This window comes from Camarhynchus parvulus, chromosome Z (genome assembly GCF_901933205.1).
Source record: "Camarhynchus parvulus chromosome Z, STF_HiC, whole genome shotgun sequence".
NCBI classification, from domain to species: Eukaryota; Metazoa; Chordata; class Aves; order Passeriformes; family Thraupidae; genus Camarhynchus; species Camarhynchus parvulus.
The window spans coordinates 47,177,438-47,198,536 of NC_044601.1; the positions used below are offsets into that span (position 1 = coordinate 47,177,438).

The window sequence follows — 21,099 nt, forward strand, 5'->3', positions numbered from 1 at the left end:
TTAACAAAGCCTAAACAAGTAGTGTAATGTTTGTTATGCAGTGATACTGGGTATCTCCAATATAAGTAGAGTCTACCCAGTTTCAGCATAGAATGGTAAACATTTCTGAGTTGGACTCATGTAAAATTGTCTAAAGCAAAAAGCAACATGGCTCAAAGAACCACAGAAAAAGGAATCTCTCTGCTACCCACAGATGTGTCACGGGTAAATAAGAAAAAGTTACACTCTGGAAGGAGAATTCTGAGGCTCTGAAAAAAGGTAGATGCCTTGTGTTAGTGAAATTTTAGAGAGCTGACTTGTGTATTTGATCTCTGCTTTTACTGAAGTCTCCAAAGAAATGCATCTTAAAAGACTAAGCAAATCCAACAATGGAAATAATTCAGAATGCAGGCTCACAACAGTAATTTAAGAAGTCATAAACTTACCTTCCATGGACTTAAAAACTGCGTACGCGCATACCGAGTTAACATGTGGATTATAACAACTTGACCCCACTCTTCCACATCAACCAGCAAGTTACAGAGCTTTCGGTAGTTCTTGTGAATCAGATCTATTCTATCTGGACACACTTCCTCAAACGCCATCACCACGCTCCCAGCTACCAGCTAGAAAACAAAATATAATCCAGAAGGTCAGTATTAGGTATACAGTTAGACCACAACTGAGAATCAGAATTAATACTAGCAATTATCAGCAATTTCAAATTATTTCTATTCAGCAAAAACAAACAAAACAACAACAACAACAAAAAAGTAAACCCACAGAAATGGTATCTTATTTAAAATAGAATTGGGGTAAGGTTATTAGAACAGAGAAAACACTTGCTGTTTCTATTGCAGACATAAATCTTAGCTCCCAGTCCTGAAGACACAGTGCAATGTAAGCATAAATTTTTTTTCTTACAGATTTAGCTTCCAAATAAATTAACAGAGAACTTGCAATTAACTCAGAAGTAACAGGAAACAACAAGAAGTAAAACATATGCCCAGCAACATCTTTTGGGATTCTGTCAGCACTGGCCTGGTCAAAGTAAAGAAGAACTGGGCCAAGCTCCCTGGGCATTACTGGAATTCAAACTTCCCTCTCAATATGGCAAAATTAACTGTCACAGAAAATTTTATATTTAGAGTTTCATGAACACACTCCTCCCCCCCTGCCCCGCAAATAATTTCTGTCTGTTGTTTAGCCCTTCCTTAACAGTTACATAATGGAAGGAATGCATCATTTATATCCTGCTATGTTCTCACAATTTTTTGCCTTCATAAGAAACCACTCTTTATTCAGGCATAAAGATCATCATGCTATGACTACAAAACAGCTTTGTTTTTATGAGAAAATTAAATACATTATCAACATTCTAACACCTCAATGATTACTGAAATCTTCTGCCTGGGTATTTTCTTTTAAAATAATGGGAGGAAATACATATTGGAGTTCCAGTTAAAATTCTGTCAGCAGGTGACTTTAACTGCAAGAAAAGATCGAAAGCTGACCATGCCTTATAAGGACATATAATTGTGTGCCTAAGATTAGTGTTCTTTCTTTTCTAATTGCTTTAATTAAGATTTGTTTTGTGTCAGAGTACACGTTAAGCCAAATAACTAAAATGATGATACTTTATATGAAGCAACTGATATGTATGCAGTTAGCATGCATGCAGTATAGCCTTCTGGCAGCAAATTAATGTCATATTCTATCTGAGCACTAGGGATCTGCATTTCAACCTCTATAATTTCCCCAATGACTTAAAGTAAGCAATTAAATAGAAGTGCAGTTTATTGAAATGGTACTTTTTGAGAAATATTAAATACAATGATATTCATATGTTACATTTTTCTCCCTGTATTTGGCTGACATGTGGTTTATTAGTATGCGCTCAATACTACAATTGAAAGAAAACAGCTCAGAAGATAGTCTTGCTATTATGCTAAACAAGTCTCGGGCTCTGTGGGGATTTTATGAATTACAAATAAGAATAAACGTGAAGTTGCATTTATTGTCTCCAGCCTCATCCACATACTGGTACCTGCTGGTCCCAACAAGAATGCAACTCATTCCAGGGAACAAAATCTGATTATCTGATAGCGCTAAATACGCTTTATCATCTAAAATAATTTGCTGTATCATATAAACAAAAGCTCTTTTTTATCTGTTGTTGTACTAAACTTTCTTCTTAATAATAGGTTACTGATGCAGCACATCTGTAATTAAAAATTGTGGAGAGTTGGTGCTGAGGTGGGTGTTCAAAGCTCAGCAGAAAGGCAGTGGTTAATCCCAGACCTGTCCTGAGGAGGTATTCATTTATGCCACAGAAGCTGTGAAGCTCTCCCACCGTAAAAGTCCTTTTATCAGAATGCAGAACTCTGAACTACAGTTAAAGTCAGCTTGCAGAGGACAATATGACAGACTTGAAGTTTTAGAAGAAAGAGATACTACTTTAAGACCACAGAGAGAGACTCTTTGTAGGTTACTGGTTCACAGAGATGAGAGATTGATACATATCAGTTTACGACTATCATAACAGTCTCAGTCTAATGGTTAAAAATACCCTTTTAGGTTCATAGGTGAAGGTCGACACAGATTTCCAACAGTAATTCTAAAGAGAGCACCCTTGCCTTTTACTACTAGTAGTTCAGTACACACATTTTGCTGTATTTCTTTTTCATCTGGATATGATTTAGCTTGAAAGCTGACAAAAAATACATACAACACTAATTCATATAATTTAAAACTGAGAATATATCCTGTAAACACTGCTGGCTTTTTAAAAGCTCAGTTACTATAAATAAAATACAACAACTTAATACAAAGAAAGAGTCAAAATGGAATACAGGAATTTGAAAAAATTACTTATTTCAAATTACATCTATCTCCTACTCAAGTTTATATTGACCATGCAGTCACTTGTGAACACTTAAAAGACGTTAGTAAAAAAATTGAACCTATGCTATGAAATGAAAGAGGCGCACTGGATAAACAAGCATTTTATTCCTGTGGCAAGTCCCTAGATTTATAAGTTAATATAGGAATTACCATTCATCATGACATTACTAAGATCATGCCTCTCTCCCCATTGTTGTATTTTCTAAAATTTGGCTTTTCATTTGAAAGTGGGAAAAAAAGTAAGAATGTGACAGACTGAAAATGCACTGGTAACAAGCAGATTTCTCTTAGAAAATTTCCTACGACTTTCTTAATAAGAGGTTATCTTCTAGCCTACACTGTTTCCCCTATAGTATGATCCTACTATATATCTAAACATCAGTGGAACAGCTAATAATCTTTGTTTATTAAATGCTCAACATTCCATAAAAGTATTTAAAATTAAAACAAAATGATTCAATCAGAATATAAAACCAAAAAATATCAGTTTCTAAAAAACAGTCAGTTAATTTCCATCTCACTGTGTCAATAGTAGCTTTTTGTATAAGGAGAAAATATAAATCACTCCAACAAAACTAGCAATGAGCTCATCAAATTCAAATGCTGCTTTCCATTTATGTATTTTTTTATATTAAAGCAATAAACATGGTTCATTTGTCTTCCACTAGGTGCCACATTTTTCTGTGCTGTTGCTATGAACTTCAGCCATTAGCTGTGCTCCAAGGTAAACTATATGAACCATCAACAAAAGTGACACTCAATCTATGGAGTTCATATTTTCTCCAGATTATCTATGCTAGTTGACAAGCTGGTAATGAAAAAAATCACACTAAGCAAATGGTTTCTCTAATAACAATAAATTTTCTATAAAATTATGAAGGGTACAAAACGTTTCCTTGCATCTATTTTGTCATGAATTCTAATTAACGCTGTGAAAACCTGAGAGTGCTGGGTCATCACAAGAAGTGCATCGAGGTTTGATTGATAATACAGTGCAAGTTGGCCCATGCTGCCACGATTCTTCTCTCTTAAATTAATGGCCACCCCACCTGCCCTAATCATACAGCCCAAATGATATTCCCCTTCTTATTTCAATTTTCTGGAGGCAAGGGAAGAGGAAAAGATCAGTCATTTATCTTCTAATAGCTGGATAATAGATCTATCACAACAAAACATCTGCACAAACTCAGTAATTTTTTCCACAAAATTGAAGCATTTACCATCATAAAATCAATAAGTTAAGAAAACACTGTCTTACTCACACATTTGGTTCTAAACTAAAATATTACTTTATCAGCTGAAGACTACTGTTGAAAAGAAGAGTATCCAGCTTTCTTTCCCCATTATGCCCAAATACACTACTTTAGCGTAAGAGTAAGATCTTCATCACAAAGCCATCACCAATTCCTAGGATGATTTTTTAATCAAAGGAATGTCACTGAGAAAGAATCTGCACTTTATCTGGTAGCCATGCAGTCTGCAAAAGAAATCTCTATACTCACATATTTGCATCTATACCCACATATCTGCATAATGTCTTTTCATCCCCAAAATGGAGTTAATACAAAGTTACACATTATTATTAATAGAAAATTACAACACCAGAACAAAATGATAAATTCATTATAAAAGAGGTATGTACCCATACAAAATAAAATCTGATCAAAGTTACAGATGTAAATCAGCAATAAATTTGGGCATTTTTAATATACCCATCAACCATACAACTACATCCCAACTACATCCTGCCTTTCCTTTATTGATAAAGTTTTTAATATATTTGGGATACTTTAATTAAGATTGTGGAATGCAAGTCACAAGTTCTTTTTGCTTTACAGGTTTGGATAACATGCATGATTCCTTTTCAATGCCACCATGGATTTTATTTTTCTTTAACCTGCTATAACCCAGATATCATTAATGAACTTGGTTTTCATTGTTATTTACACAGCATTGTAAAAGACACAGGCTGCTAACTACAGCCCTTCACAGTATCTTTTTCTTCCAAAAAGAACTTTTGCAACAAATCTTGCCTTAAACTCTAGGCGTTAAAGCTAGGTTATCACTGAATAGAAAAAAGAGAACTAGAGTAAAGCAGTACAGAATCGACTAAAAAGAAAAGGGAACTAGTTTGCTCTAAAACACCCAGTTATACTTTCATATATGACTAGCCATATTACTTTCAGAGAAAATCATTTTAGCATAGAATACAAGCATGCTCTTATCTTTCCTTCTACATAAAATTGCATCAGCTGCTCAGCTACCTAGAATTACTAGAAAAACTAAAAGAGGAGGTATTCATGCTCTTGTACCTACTTATCAAAATGTTAGGTACTTATAAAGAAAGGGTAAAAAACATAACTAGGAGTTTATAAGCCTCAATAATAAAAATACTTGTAAACATCTGTTTAAAATTTACATACACTTGCAAAGTCACAGATTTGTTGATACACTCTAAGTCCTAATCAGCTACCCTTGAGGGTATGTTAACAATGGCTTGCACTTGATAATTTTGCATTTTAGATTAACCGAGAGCTTGTGTTTTAATTGAATTTTTGTGTTAAGACACTCTAGGAGTAGAATAATTTTTCATTTATCTCACCAGAAATTTTAATGAAGTGCTGGGTTAAGGTTACATCTCACCTCATTTTAAGTTTTGCTTACCACAGCTTATATTAAAATTTACTACTGATTGAGATTTAAAAAATAAACACATCTTATACTGTCTAAAAATGACTTAATTTTACTATAGTACAATTATCCTCCAGATAATGTTATCCTATTTCAAATGTAAAATTACTCTGGCTAATTGAAATACATTGTGTCTTTTCTGTGCAACAAAAACTGCATTAATAACATACAACAGCATGTTCTCTCTGAAAAAATTTCCTGGTTTACAGAAATTTAGAGGCATCTATACTTATTAGTTATTCTATCTCTAACATAGATTACATCAGTAAATTTCAAAAATCCTGCTTGAGGTCAAATAGCTACGGAAAATAAACAGATTTTGAGTAAAAGTTTACTTCTCAATAAAGTGCAGTGTCAAATACCATCCAAATAATATTAGACTGTTATATACCTAGTTAATGTTACTAATTACATTCTCCCTCCAAACATGGATTAAAAAAAATCAAACTGATTAAAAGAAAAAATAATTTAAAACATTATAATCAAAATAACCAATAATGAATCAACAGTGGATTATTTCAGATACAACGGTTAACATACCAGTGGTTAACATATTATGGCTTGTCTAAGAATTATCAGCCCTTAAGTACACAGAAGTGAAAAAAGTAACTTGACGTTTCCATCAAGTGAAAAAAGTGGAAAACCATTGATATTCAACTAAGTCACTAGGACTCTCCCACTCAGGTAAAAAACTATTTAATGAACAAACTGATTCACTGACATTAGATTAGAGCTAGCAGGAGATGACAACTAATATTAATGTAAGGGAACAGCTCTGCATTTAAATAGAAGGAATCCAAAGGTCAGTGTCAAACATTTGTGGTTCCAGTTACACATTATCACCCTACAGATTTCAGGTACTTTGACTGTCAACCAGACAACAGAAGCTGCAAAAAGCTGAGACATTCCACTAATCAAATACAGGCACTTCATAAGTCTATGACCAAAAGTTGTTGTTTTACAGTTTGGTCCCATTTGAAGAATTAATATGGCAGCAAATGGACCTAATTTTCTTCATGAAGACTGTAAAATACATAAAAAAGACAAACACTTTTAGAAAGTATGTTGAAGGAGCTTTCTCTTTTAGGCTAAGTATATGAAGTGAAGCTTCCCTCAAAGAATTCAAAAAGATGAATCAAATTAACACAAATTTCCCCTGGATGCAGCCTCATTAAACCTATAAAGTCGACAGCCTAAGGCCACACCTGTACTTAAGGACCACCACCTATAAGTAGCTGCATCTCCCCCAATTTTAAAGGCTGAATCTAGCAACAAATGGCACTCTTGATTTCCCCATTGTAAGCAAATTGCTGTTTTCCAATTAGGGGCAAAGAATAAGTTTATTCAGATTGGAGTTATCTGCTAACAAAACACTCGTGCACTACGCATGTTCTGTTAGTATATGTGGAAGCTTTCTGGGAACATTCAGTGGTACGTGACAAAAGATAACTAAAGATAAAGCTTTGCCATGCTAGAGTAGTCCTTCCAAAGCTATGAAAGATTAAATAGAGACTGATCCATTTTAGACCACCACAAGCGGTGGAGTCTGGGGTGAAGGAGCACACTTAGATGTAGAGAGCCTTAAAGACAGATCTGTATGTTTTCTTTCTGAAATAATTAGTCTTCATACTAATTCTCAAAATAGCAAGACTTCTGAAGCTGAGATGTCAGCTCAGACTGCAATCAGGTCTCACTAATGAATAGACAAAGAGCGATCAAAGGGAGCAAAAAGTTGTTGCAGTTAACCAAGTATGTCTCCAAACAAACCCAGCAGACCTAACTCCAGTCTATAATTTTCAGCTACTGCTTCAGCTGGTATCATTATCAGCATGGTGTCCAATATGCAGTGTATGAGCCCAATAGGCAATGAGCCCATTATCTCCCCATAAGTAATTCCAAATTCCAAGGAGATAAAAGATACAAATCTACTCTATACTTTTTTTATTAAAGTAAATGCATAAATGACTAGGCATGGGATAACCATTTACCATATGCTATAAGGCCCAGGAAGTAGAGTACAAACTCAGGGATTTTACCTTTTTTGGGTATTTTTTATCCCTTTATTCCTCCACTGGTACTAACAACCTAATCCCACATTCACAGACTGCACATGAACCATGAAATAAAATACGTGAAGAACCATTGCAGGTGCAGCTTCATATAAGCTCAAAGACCTCTGTCAAATCAAGCACAGATGCAGTCAGGAGACCTAACTGATCTACTGTCTGCTGAGCCACTAAGCTCTAACACACCTCTTTCAGTAACCTTCCAGCGCCAGTTCCAGGATGTCTTTTAGCCAACAGCACCTTTTATGCTCTGAACACCTCGACCGCACTAGAACAGGATACAGTCCTGGATACTGTATCCTGGAGGATACAGCTGTGTTACAGAAACACTTGGAAAATAGCAGATGGAGCAATACACTACCTCGTACCTAGTAAAATTTTCACATAGTCAAAAAGGACTACATTCAATTAATTAGTGATCTGAACAAGAAGAACATGAGAATGTTTTAATTCACAAATCTGGCTTCTCTTTGAAATCTAACTGTGATTCTTTGGTCAATTACCTTGCTAGTTCACAAGTGGGAAACTTAACTGCAAAACAAAATGAACTAAAGATTGTGAGACATTCAGGAGTACATATGGAAAACCTGTAGCTATATAGGGCAGGTTAAATATAACAGGAGGGTTAAATTTACAGAAATTATGCCAGAACATCTCTTATTTACCAGAGTGGAAACAGAGATACTGGCAAGAACAAACTGCACAGCAATCATAATTTTTTAACAACCATATACACTGCAAGATAGATGGATGTCGACAGGCACACTGTGCACCATACAAAAGTAATTTACTCCTACACTACTACAAACTAACTGAAATTATCAAACTAATTTCCCAGTGAAAAAGTGCATATGAAAATTTATAAACACTCGCACACTGATTCCTATTATTATATAACTTTGATTTTCAAAATAAAGTTTAAAGAAGCATACATAAAACACATGGTAACAAAAACCTTAACAGCTGCATGATGCAAGTAAAACTACATCTTATTAAAGGACAGTCGCTATTACATTCATACTATAAATGCATAAATACACAATGATACTTACATCTAAAAACATACAAAATCACATTGCCAAGGTTTAGGAAAGTGTATTACTTACTGCTGAATGACAGTCTAGGGAGTAAACTCTATAAAAATATATGCATATGTCACAAATCTGTTTCTTACCGTACTTTTATCCTTCAAAAGCTTTTCTATCACTTCAATCAACATTTCCTTTTGCTCTGGATCAAGACTAGGAAGAAAAATAAAATTATTTTAACTAATTTGGTCAGACATATCCAAAATTAAAGTAGGTTTGATTTTTGACCTTTAGACACAAACTAGCAACAAAGAATTTTGAAGAAACCACTTCCAGAAAAATCAAGTATTCCAAAGAACACACTGTAAAAGAACTTGACTGAAAGTAAGTTAGGAGTATAAAATTAAGTTAAAAATATAATTTTATCTTAGACCCTTTATGTGTATTCTATAGGAAACTTAAACTCGTAAAAAAACATTAAGACAGGCTAACCAACATCACAGAGAACTTAACTGAACTTCAGATGTTACATGACAAGGTTCTCACTGCTCTTGCAGAAATTAATTTCAGCATGAATATAATTCAGAGGTGAATGAACATCAGAACAAAGATTTCATACTTTTATTATCTAATTATCAACATAAAGCTTTGAGTAAGACACTTCAACCACTTTTAAGTTAACCACTAGTTTTAGTCAGAAGTATTGGAACTCAGAAATGTGCACACGGTATTCAAGTGTACCTATACAAAGTTGGTGTGCAAGCTAATGGAAAACAGACTGCTTGAAGTCCAAAATAGCAAAAGCAGAGGAAAAGCAAAACTTGCAAGCAATAACCTTTGTGGCATCTTTTCACATCACAAGAGCAGAGAAAAATTTGCCAGAGATATCCACTATTGTCAAACTTGCTTCTTAGACAAGTAAGCACAAACCTTTCATTCCAGCTGCTTCCCCTTCATGGATCTATACAGCACAGAAGAATTTAAAGCCAAGTCAAAAGAAAATAGAAAATTAATACAAAGACCCTAAGAGATGTGTAGTTCTGTGCCTTTGAAAGTCCTTTCAACATGGATACAATTATAAATAAGTGAGGGAGTATTTGGTCATCATTGCATACTTCCGTTTTAATGCTGAGTGATCGACTGCCCTAATGCACAGTATATTATTCCAGGTAGAGATTCACAAAGTCATTATCTAGCTGAGTACTACTTCACTAAGACTCTAAGACCTAGCAAGATCAGAACAAGCAAAATGAGTAACAAAAATTTGTTAGAAGTCACCATCATCATAAGCAACACAACAGTACTTTGTTCTGTAAGTATTTTCATGATCACTTTTCGTTCCAACTTCTATTTTTGTAAAAGGAGTTTTACTGAATCTTCTGTCAAGGACCAAAACCTTCAGAGGAAAAGCCAAAAGTCTCTCAAAAAGGTTTTATTTCAAATTTTTAAAAACTGGCAGAAAATTTAGAGAGAAAGGAATACTTAAAGCTAAAAAACTTGAGCAAAACCATTTATTTATGTGATCAAGAAAGTCTTCAGAAAGGTGTGAATGAATGAATTTAAATTCCTCCCCCTCCACTGTCCTGATATTTAAGACAAGGAAGGGACCATTTTCAAAGAGAAAATAAAAGAAGAGGCCAAAGAGGTCTGTGATTTCCTCCCATTATGACATCTAGTATTAGTACGGAACCTACTAATATTAGTGATGGGAAGCAGTCCTTCTCCAAACCTCACTGCAAACACAGTACAGTTTTCAGCTGATAGACAGAAACCGCTAATATTTTTAAAATGCACTCTTAAATAAAGTAAGCAAAAGGTCTGACATCTGTAGTGATGAAATTACTTCAACATACCTGGCAATGTTGACTATATTGGACACAAATGTTGCTGTTCAGACTATGTCTGAAATCTTTTCTGTTTGATATGTAAGCTTCCTGCTGCTAGGATTAACTGAACTGCTAATAAACAAGCTCTTCTAGAGCAGACATCCATCCAAACACCATGACACTAAACACAGGGAAGACTGGAGTATCAAACTTGCATCCAGAACCCTGACTAGAGTACTAACTAAAATACAGAACTATCAAACAGGCGGAGAACCTGGGAAAACTGAAAAGCAAATGGAGCATACAAACATATTAGAATAAACAGTTACTACTTCTTACTCAAATGGTTGCAGAAGATGGAGTAGCTAGATGTAGGAGAGTGTATTAACTGTTGAGTTTTACTTAAAAAAATCCATTCCTTCTGGATTCTGATTCTGACCAACTTAAAAATAAGTATTCTGCAATTACTTACTTGTTGCAGTAGGCCAATAGTCAGCCTTGCCACCAATGTATGATCAGTAATGCAATGATTAGTATTGCTGAATTGTCTATCACTCATTAACTTTTTTAAACAAAGTATACAGTTTGTTAACTACTACCTAATTCTTACTTTCTGCCAAGTCAACTAAGTCTGCCTGTGGGCAGGTTAATTTGATAGCCTCTTCACCAGTTTCCAATACTGCTGCTTCCTCCAGAGACCAAGAAAATTATATTCTCTCCCTTGGTTCCATGGTTAACTAGCACTATGAGATACAGTATTTGTATTAGTAAGTTTTGAAAATGTGAAAATAAAAGTTCACATGCTTTTTATAAACAGCTCCCAAATCCTACTACTAAGGACACAATTTTTAACTCCAGCTCCACCCAGAAGTAATCATGAAGCTTACTCTAGTCCAGGTAAGGAGGAATCTCCAGCTACACCAGCTCAAAATTTTGCATCATGATACTTAGGATGCTTGCATGAAGACAGCTTTTGAAGGATGTACCCTCTGAGGCCCTCTGAACCATTAAGGAAATAGAACATCAGTTTCACTAGTTTTCCTTTGTCATGTAAGCTCTATATCCATTTCACTACCACTAGGAATACATGGAAAATAGGAGATAGGACAGTTTCTCCAGATTCTGTTACTGTGTTTTTTACCTGACTCAGAACCTCTAACATCTCTTAACCTCCACTTTTTGGAATTGGTGAAATAAAAGTGAAGTAGTAGAATAAATGCCTGGAAATGTTTTCTAAAAGTACAGGTTCTGTTGACTCCACCTCTGCAAACCAGTACCCACATCTTTATAAGAACCCTTACAAAGCAAGAATTTCTGAAGTAAGAAGATCTGAAAGATTTTGACTTGCACAGATAAAATTTCTAGAAATTAGCATTCTTTTGTCACATGTGCTGCAAACTACTTTCAGGCAAATGCCCAAGGATGAAAGATACATACTTGAAACAGTGAATTCATAGATTCTGAGAATGCCCATCAAAACAGTTGTTACACAAATGAAAATAACTAGTATCTTAAAAAACAAAAGATAGTGTATCAGTTTCTTTTTGTATCTCTTTATAGTTAGCCTGTTAAGTCTAGTAATCAAGAGAACTGCGTGAATTACAACCAAACCAGCTGAGTGACAGAATGTCTACACTCACCTCGTCCTTTTAAAGAAATAGATCTGAGACATGCTAAATTCACAGTAGTCTTTACAAACGTTGCCCACAACTATTGCAAATTGTTTTTCAGTAATTGCCAGAATCACTTACCTGTACAGTTTTTGGATTGCATGGGCTGCATTTTTTCTCACATAAGGAGATAAATCAGAAGAGGCCTCCTTAATAGCAAGCATCATAATAGGAACAATAATTGGGACACGTATACTGGATAAAACTCTTAAAGCACTTGCACGGATTAACTGATTAGGATCCTAAAAAACAGGAGTGAAGGGGTGAAATAAAATAAGATAGTGCAGAAACAAGTCATTAAATACACTGCTGTGCTTACACTAATTAGTGATGACACATTAAACATGTAAATCTAAGTCAGACTAGCAAGTGAAGGCCATGCTAATAATTTCTTCACACAAAGAAATTTCCAAAACAAACAAAAAAAAAGTAAAACAAATAAAGAAAGAGAACATTAAACATTATGAAAATATGAAAATTTTACAAAGGAAAACATTAACATCATGCAATTTTCCAGAAAAAATATGTTAATTGCGGATAAAAAATATGAATATTTTATTTAATAATCTGATACATTTGCTGGAATCCAAGTGGAATTCAAATATTTTGAGAGACAGACTAACTCAATTTTAATGCCTGCATTTACAAAATGTCAAATAAAAATGTTGTTCTCAGTTGCGACATTCCCATTCAAGTTCTTGACAAAATATCCATTCTATGCTTTACTGGAAGATGTAAACTGAAGCCAGTAACAAAAATAATTTCAAAGAACATGTCAAAATATTCGGCTAAATGTTTTGAGACTTCTTTCTATTTCTTATCCTCTCTTCTTCTGCCTCAGTTCTTGGTCAATTCTACAATACTAGGGTTAGCCTAGAGATCCAACACATCTGTATTTGGATGAACTATTATGTAAATGTATCCATTAATCCGGGGAAAAATGTTGCTTAATCAAGTACTAAATCCCCTGAAATCTAGCAAAGTGAAATTGCAGCATCAGTAATTCACTATACTGTACAGTGTCTTGCAATAAGGTAAACTCCCAAAGAACATTTCTCCCAAGGACTGAGAGCCAGCAACACATATTTTCAGACTAGTATTACCTAATTATCAATTAATCTAAGATCTCAAAATCCCTACATCTAAGAAGCTACTAAGTATCTGGATGGTGAAAGCTCTTTGACTGTTCTTGGAAAAATACCTTGTTCCTACTAGAGTCTGCAAAGCTCATCTGCAGCCACTTTAGTTTAAAATAAAAATTTCCTTCAACAGAGGGAGGTAAAAAAAATCTCCACACATAAAGCCAAATTATAATCATTATAAAATGAGAAACAAAACATTACAAAAAACAAACAGAGACCTATCTTTCATAGCAGGTTTAGTAAATTCTTTAGTTGCTGGCAATCTTCACTATTTGGTGTCTACCCCCTTGTCACAACACCAGTTCTTTTTTTTCTACTCAGCCACAACATTATCACTCCTCCCTCTGCACTCACTACTCACAGCTTTTAAAAGACTTATGCCATGAGGAGTGTTCACTGTATACATACATCACAAAAAACACTGGATACAAAGTCATTTGAATTCTAGCTTTTCATGGCAGTCAGATAGTGAAGGCAGTACATATGACATTGGGATGAAAGTTCAAGGGAAAGGGACAGAAAACTCCAGTCGATGTGAGATCCTCCTACAGCTGCACAACTGGTACCCCGATTGCAACATTTTCCAACAAGATGGAAGGTGTGGATTAAGTAACATAACTGAAATGAGCCTAGAATACAAGAAGAGTACACAAAAACCCCAATCTTCTCTTATTATAAAAACTGGCCAAATTTCAGAACAGAAACTTAATAAATCTTTCTTCACTCCACAGTCACACTTCAAAGGCAATCCTAAACTTTGCTGTCTAATCCCATTTCTCATTGTTATCTCATTTGAAACAAGAGTACAAAAAGCTATTTTTTCAGTGTTTTTAATGAAAAAGTACCATGTGCAAGACACTGAAAATTTTAATTTAGGTACTACAGTCTTCCTTATGTTTCAATTCTCTGTTGTACAGAAAGCTCATTTTTTTACATAAACTAAAAGGAACATAGGTGGTTCATGGTAATAACGGGGTCTTTTTTCCATACATACAAGTTACATTGAAATAAGAAAAGTCATTCCAGAAATTAAATGTTTGGCATGTGGATTTGAAAGCACCATTCTGATGTTTTTCTTTAGTGAAGCAATTTTACATCTTTCAGGCTTACTTAGCTGCTTGACAAGGTTTGAGGTAGCAGAAAAAAAATATGTCAATCATGTAACTTAAAACTACTTTAGCAGATGTAGACATTTACATGCTTTAGTTTACCATACTACACTTATACAGATATATTTTTTTGTGCTACCAGCTCAGAATTCCCCATAAAATATTACTTAGTAGTCACTCACTTTCAAAGCACGCTGGAAAGTACTGATGGACAATAATGCTAGATCTTGCTGCTCCTCTGCATAGCGCATCAGATAAACATACACAAGCTTTTTTATCTGAAAAGAAAAAACACAGTGAATTTCACTATAAGAAAGTTTTACGATTCTATAAAACTATCTTCTAGATTTCACATTTTTATCAACATTTTCTTCTAAGAAAAAGCTAATAGATCCCAGAGCACCCACGTTCTTCTCCCAATGCCTTATGAAACGCCTGAGGTGCTGCAATGCTACCTATTTAATGAAACAGTCAGATGAAGACTAGTAACACAAAGTTCTCCTTTGTATTATTAAGTAGTAAATTAAGACTATAATAAACTAAGATACTGACATGGGGAAACCGATCACTTGAGCACACTTTTTTTTCTTATAGAAAATAGTTTAAAGTGAAATAGCCAAGAATTTCAACAAGATCATTTTATTTTACCCTGAAACTCAAAATAAATTACTTTAACACATTTGAAAGTGAATATAACTTAAAGCTGAACTGTAGTAACTTACCCATTTCAAATTTGACTAAAAGAGCACTTATCTTGGATGAAGACAAAGGATGTTAGACTCACCTCTGCATGACTATAAGCATTCAAAAGATGCAATATAAGCAAAGCATACTACAAAGGATGCAATGTCCAAAGATTAAGAAAACCTCAGTAAGATTTTGGGGAGAAGGGTATTCAATTTAGTTCACTTTACCCCTCATACCCAGGAAGCAGTGAAAACACTTTTTTACATTTGAGTAGTAAACTGACTGTTGGGGTTTATAATGGAAAATTTTGAAAGACCCTCAACCCTGTGCTAATAATTACTGTCACTATCAGAAGATCTATCTTTGTGCCAATTCTGGCAAAAAACCATAATATTAAATCACAGAAGGTTACACCACACTAAATTATTTTTTGTTCAGTTAGAGAAGTAGCAATCAACATTGACCACAAGAGGCCTGCGCACTGAATGACTGCAGGTGTGCAAAGAAAGCCTCCTTTCCTTGAAACCACTCTGTGACTAGAAATGGAAGCACTTAGAGCTCCGTGACTACACTATTCTTTTACCATTTACCTTCATTCAATGTTAAAATGCTCTGTTCTATAAACCTAATCATAACAGGGGCACATTAGGCTTGAGGAACACAGGCAGATTTGTTTAATTAATTTATCAATATAAGCACATCAAAATCCATGAATTATTGATGAAGACTTAATTTTTGTTCTATACCACCAATTGTTTATTAGGTCACTTTTTGTATCCTTACCAACCACAACTTAGTGCACATAATCAAGCTGAGGTCAGCACGCACTTACAACAAAAAAATCATAAGGCACTTCTGTAAACAATAAGGTGCCCTTTGCATCTCTTCAAATAAATTAACATATTATACCACCTCTTCATCTCCATTTTCCTGCATCAGAGCACTGAGTCCTGATTTTTAAAAAGTATAGCAGCCATTTCTGGGCAGAAAATTCTGGAAAATGACAAGGATACAAAGTCACAGAATTGCAGAATGTTCTGAATTTGAAGGGACCACAAGGATCATTGAGTCCAGCTCTTCGACAAACGGCCCATACAGGGATGGAACTCAACCTTGGGTTATTAGCACCAACTGAGCTACTCTCAGGGTTACCCAGGTAAATCAATGTATTTTATGCTACTGCATTGCTGCAACTTGTACAGACAGATTTGGTTAAGAATTCTTAGGAACAGGGAAAAAGTTGGCAAAACATTTTCAGGAAACAGGATCAATGCACTAAGAATCTGACTTAATCTAGTAATTTCTCATAAAGCATCCTATGTAATGGACCATGATAAATGCTTCTGAGACAGAAAAGGTCTAACTAGATGGCTACAAGTACATCTACACTACAACCTAAACTTGTCATCTAACTCAAATTGATTGAGAAATTTGTCAGATGGCTTTACTAAATGTCCTGATCTCTGTTCAGTTTAACAGTCTCTTCCTGCACAAATATGTTAGCATTAAGTGGTGGAAAAATGAGTAAGTGCGCAAGTTTAACTACAGCATAGATGACGACATGTGAGTTCACGTAACTATCTATTTGTTCTAAAATAGGAGAAAAGGTCCATAAAATACAAACAGTGAAAAGCTTCTACTAATAATGTTTGGTTATGTGATAAGACCTCATCTTCACACCCACAAAGCATCCCTCCCACAGTGGGGATGGAGGGATGTGTGCACACAACATCCTGCTCTAGTTTCTCCCAAGCCCACAACAGGAACCATCAGCTCAGAGATGCAGAAAGAAACAAAAAAATAGGAGGGAAAACAAATTTAGGTCTCGGAGAAATGTTACCCTGTCACACTCCTCTCAGAAAAACCTCAGAAGGGCTGCAGCTCCTATGCCCAGGCGTTAAAACCACCAAAAGTCAACAAAGACCAGAGCACCTTTCAGACTGAAGGTGTTTACATGTACAGAAATGGGACAGATGACAAGTATTTTAGACTTTAGACGTGACATGGGATGTTCTGGGGAAGAACTAAAGTGAAGGAGAAGCAAGGGAAATCTACATGATCTGGAAAGTAGTACGTCAGGGATAAGAGGGCTGAACAGTTTGATAATTGGTACATCTATCCTTCTGTTCTCTGCATGTGAATAGCACAATCTGTTGCATTGACTCATTAAATTTCATTTTGAACTGTTTTCTTTATTTGGTGTGAAGATGCATTCATGTGCCTACAACTACAGCCAGGCCACAGGCTGGAGGGCTGCTATGTCCATAGGCACCAGCAACTAGAGAGACGAGAGTGAGGGGATTAAAGTATGACTCTAGCAACCACAATGTTAGATCAAGCAATAGCGATCTCTAAGTCCAAGGTGGCCAGCATCTGGAAAAAGTGAGGGTCTGGCTGCCAGCACCTAGGCTGGGACCACAAGCTAGATGGCCCCATGAGCATGTGTGTAACTGAAGAGACCAGAATATGTGAAACCAAGCACAAGCCAATTTGTCTGTGGTGCATTAAGCTGCACTAGCTGACAAGTGGGTGAGGTGGTCTGGGAAGGAAATAGGTGTGGGTGTGAGCATCTATGGGCAAGACCACAGGAGGAGCTGGCTATGCCACAGACCAGTGAAGTCCCATCCAGCTGCAAGGAAAGCCCATGGCCTGTAGGTCTCTAGGGGCAAGAGCCATGATTTTTTGTGCATCTCTTCAAGGGCACAACCACAGGGGTTTAGATAGTAGAGGAGCAAGAAAGTTCTGGCCAGATCCACCTGTATGTGCGCAGAGGTGCACACACCCGTGTGTCCAAGGGCAAGTCCATGAGGGAGTAGAAGAGTCCTGGTTTAAAGGGACTCCTGTGTGTAAAGACATTTGTACCAGCAAATGAGAAAGGGCTACAGTCTTAGGGGCTCATATGCCCAGATGCCATCAACAGGGGTGACTGAGATCCATGGGTCAGACACTGGGCAGACTCCATGAGGATAAACACTGTATATAGTCACACATTCCCACTAGCAGACCCTCCTGAACTGCCAAGCTGCTGATATCCTTATGTTCACCTGAATATCCCGTGACAATTTACTTGAGTGCCTCTCTACATGCATATTTACATGTATGTGCACACCTACCAGGAATACAGTCTCAGCTTCACGACTGGTTGGGTTAAAAGCCTTGAACTAGGACAGTCTTGCTTCCATCAGACTAGAGGCTCCAGCCCTAACAGTTAAAAGCACTCCAGATAAATAATATGGTTTGAGGCACTTGTCTTTGTGTAAGGTCTCCCTGTTAAAAAGTTGACTTAAGACTACTCATAGCTTACAAACATAAATTACATTGGAACAGAATATTTAACTAGTCTGATTTCTTATCCACATCTTTTCACTGCCTGTCAGCAGAAGTACAATAACAACTTCTAAAATTATTTTAATACAGTAAATTCCTGAAAGACTCTGAATTAGCATCTTTGCATATTTGCACCTCCTTGACTTACCAGAGCTCAATACTTGGCCTTGACCAAATAAATCCACACTCTCAAAGAACAAAAAAACCCAAAGATTTCAAAGTAGTAACTAAAAAAGAATAATATCTTCAAAGCTAAAATTAAACTCAAAGTTGACTATTACTATCCATCCATGTAAATGAGGAAGAAATCTGATGTTTCATCCATTATATCACGGCATATTAGAGTGAGAAAGGAGTTTGCTGAGGCCATTACTATTGGAAATATAACCTTTAGTGCCATAAGCCGGGGAAAAATATTTTTTTGCTGCCACTACTAATAAAAATATAATAATAAATAATAAAGTCTGAAGTACACGTTTTCAGAAGAGGACAGAAGAACTGAAGCATGCATTCAAATGATTCCTCTCCTTAAAATCCAATACTTCAAACAACTGTTGCCCATGTTTTTTAAAAATTACAATCCTGAGCAGTAGGAAGTAACTAAAGTCATTGCGTGTTCACTCTACTTTCATCAAACTGATGCTTGTTAGGCACCATGAGGTCTCAAACTACAAACTTACAGATGCTATTTTTATCAAAATCTTATTTGTCAAGTCGACTATAACTGTGACACTTCTGCAGGGAAGCTGTCAGAGTATACGCAGTAATGCTAGTGAGCATCAGAGCTACATTTTCTACATACACCCTGCGGTTATACAACAGTAACCCTGTGGATTTAAACACATCATCCTTTAACAGAAGCTCAATTTTTTAGAGTTCTGGAAATCTGAATTTTCAAACGTCCAGGATGGACTTTTCCCCCTTGCTTTCTTACAAGAAACAACAACAAAAAAAAAAGATACAGAAGCAAGCTACTTTGTGTCTAATAACACCCAATACAGATGCAAGAACACACCTTTTTTTTTATCCAGACATTACCTTTCAGCTTTGATCTGCAACAGATGTTTAAAAATACAATGTAGCACAAACCCAAGCTTTGCAAAAAGCACCACACTTCAAATACTGAACTACAGTAACTTTCCTCAATTACATTACACCTTATAAACTTTCTAAAATTAAGTAATTTTTCTTTTAAATGTAAAGAGCTACTATTTCTTCCTCCAAATCATCCAAGAGATTTCCTTTATTTCTTCATAAAATTATTACCATAATGGCATTATTGAAATAAACTCCTACTTAGAAGTTTCATTAATGATACTAGAGATTTTATGTATTATGTTGAAGTCTAATACAATTAGACAAAATTTTCATAAACAGATTTTCCACAACAATATGTTTAACAAGTTAGAGGAATACCTCAATATTTTTACTGGCAACATTCTTCACAACAGCAGGAAACAGCTCAGAAGCATTTTTTCCCTTTGCAATCATCTGAAAAAAAAAAGAAGAGACAAATCTGAGTAATGTAAACAATATAAATTATTAGAATGTGGTTTGGGTTTTGTTGCTTTATTACAGATCTTTATTTCAAATCTCATTTCTATGAAATTGAGGATAAAGATGTGGGTTTTTGTTAATTACTACACCTTAAAGGATACAATTCATACCATAAAAACTCCTGGGTGTTGTCTGGTTATGAGTTGGCTGGAGTGGACTTGAACTGGACTTTAACATATAAGACAGCAAATAATTTTTAATGCTTTCAAAATTACTAAAACCAAAGACTTTTCTAATCCAAAAAGCCCTGCAGAATGACCTTTTGGGTGGTGGAAGGGGGTAAAAAAGGCCAACCCAACAACCCAACAAAATCCAGAAAGTTATACAAGCTTAAGTCTTGCTCCTTTTGCCTGGAACATCTGCAGCTTGCAACAGAACCAATGAGAAAAATAAAAATAAACATCACACTTTAAAAACAGAATAAAATTATTTTCCAAAGCAAGCTAAACACAGAAGGCCATAAAGTGTTTATACAGAACAAAAAAAAATATACAAAAGCCACACAGTAAAAGCAAGATCAATCAACCCACCTATTTTTTTTTTTTTTGAAACAAAGTTTTCGTGTTTGATCATGAACAAGGCATGTCACAAACAATAAAACTGTCACAATAAAGATCATAAACATCAAAACCCCAGCTTAGCTTCAGCTCTTGTTCAAACAGCTTAAGAAGGAAGTTATTTGTAGGAAACCGGGTACATAAGAAGGAATAAAATACTTTCATATACACTATAGCTGCACAATGTTCTGCTTAGATATAATTCCAGTAGGATGTCTGGCAGTGCTTTATGTCTAAACTGCAAATACTGGAATTTCAGGATGATGTTACATCAACTTACATCAGGTTCAGTGCTGCTGATATAGACCCAGAGCACTCTCATCTCTAAGAATTTGTGTGTCTTGCTCAAGGTCAAGATTCAGCCACCCAAATATCACATTAATCAAAAACCACAAAATCTCACTAAGAAATCATAGAATAGTCCTTCAAAAGTCATCTAGTCCCGCAGCAAGCAGAAACATCTTCAAGATATTCACAGATCAGGCTGCCTCTCACTGAATGTTTACAAGGATGGGATATTCACCGTCTCTCTGGGCAATCTGTCCCTGTGTTTCCC

General features: G+C 35.5%; 1 protein-coding gene across 2 annotated transcripts in view; it reads right to left on the reverse strand.

Moving 5' to 3' along the window:
* Positions 1-21,099, reverse strand: part of AP3B1 (adaptor related protein complex 3 subunit beta 1) — a 152,829-nt gene that overhangs the window by 113,368 nt on the left and 18,362 nt on the right. For both annotated transcript variants that reach the window (XM_030968838.1, XM_030968839.1), the window contains exons 3-7: positions 19,846-19,920; positions 14,598-14,693; positions 12,246-12,406; positions 8,815-8,881; positions 426-605 (exon numbers count right to left, since the gene is read on the reverse strand). In XM_030968838.1, the coding sequence (XP_030824698.1) occupies positions 426-605; positions 8,815-8,881; positions 12,246-12,406; positions 14,598-14,693; positions 19,846-19,920 (579 nt within the window). The remainder of the gene's footprint in view (positions 1-425; positions 606-8,814; positions 8,882-12,245; positions 12,407-14,597; positions 14,694-19,845; positions 19,921-21,099) is intronic.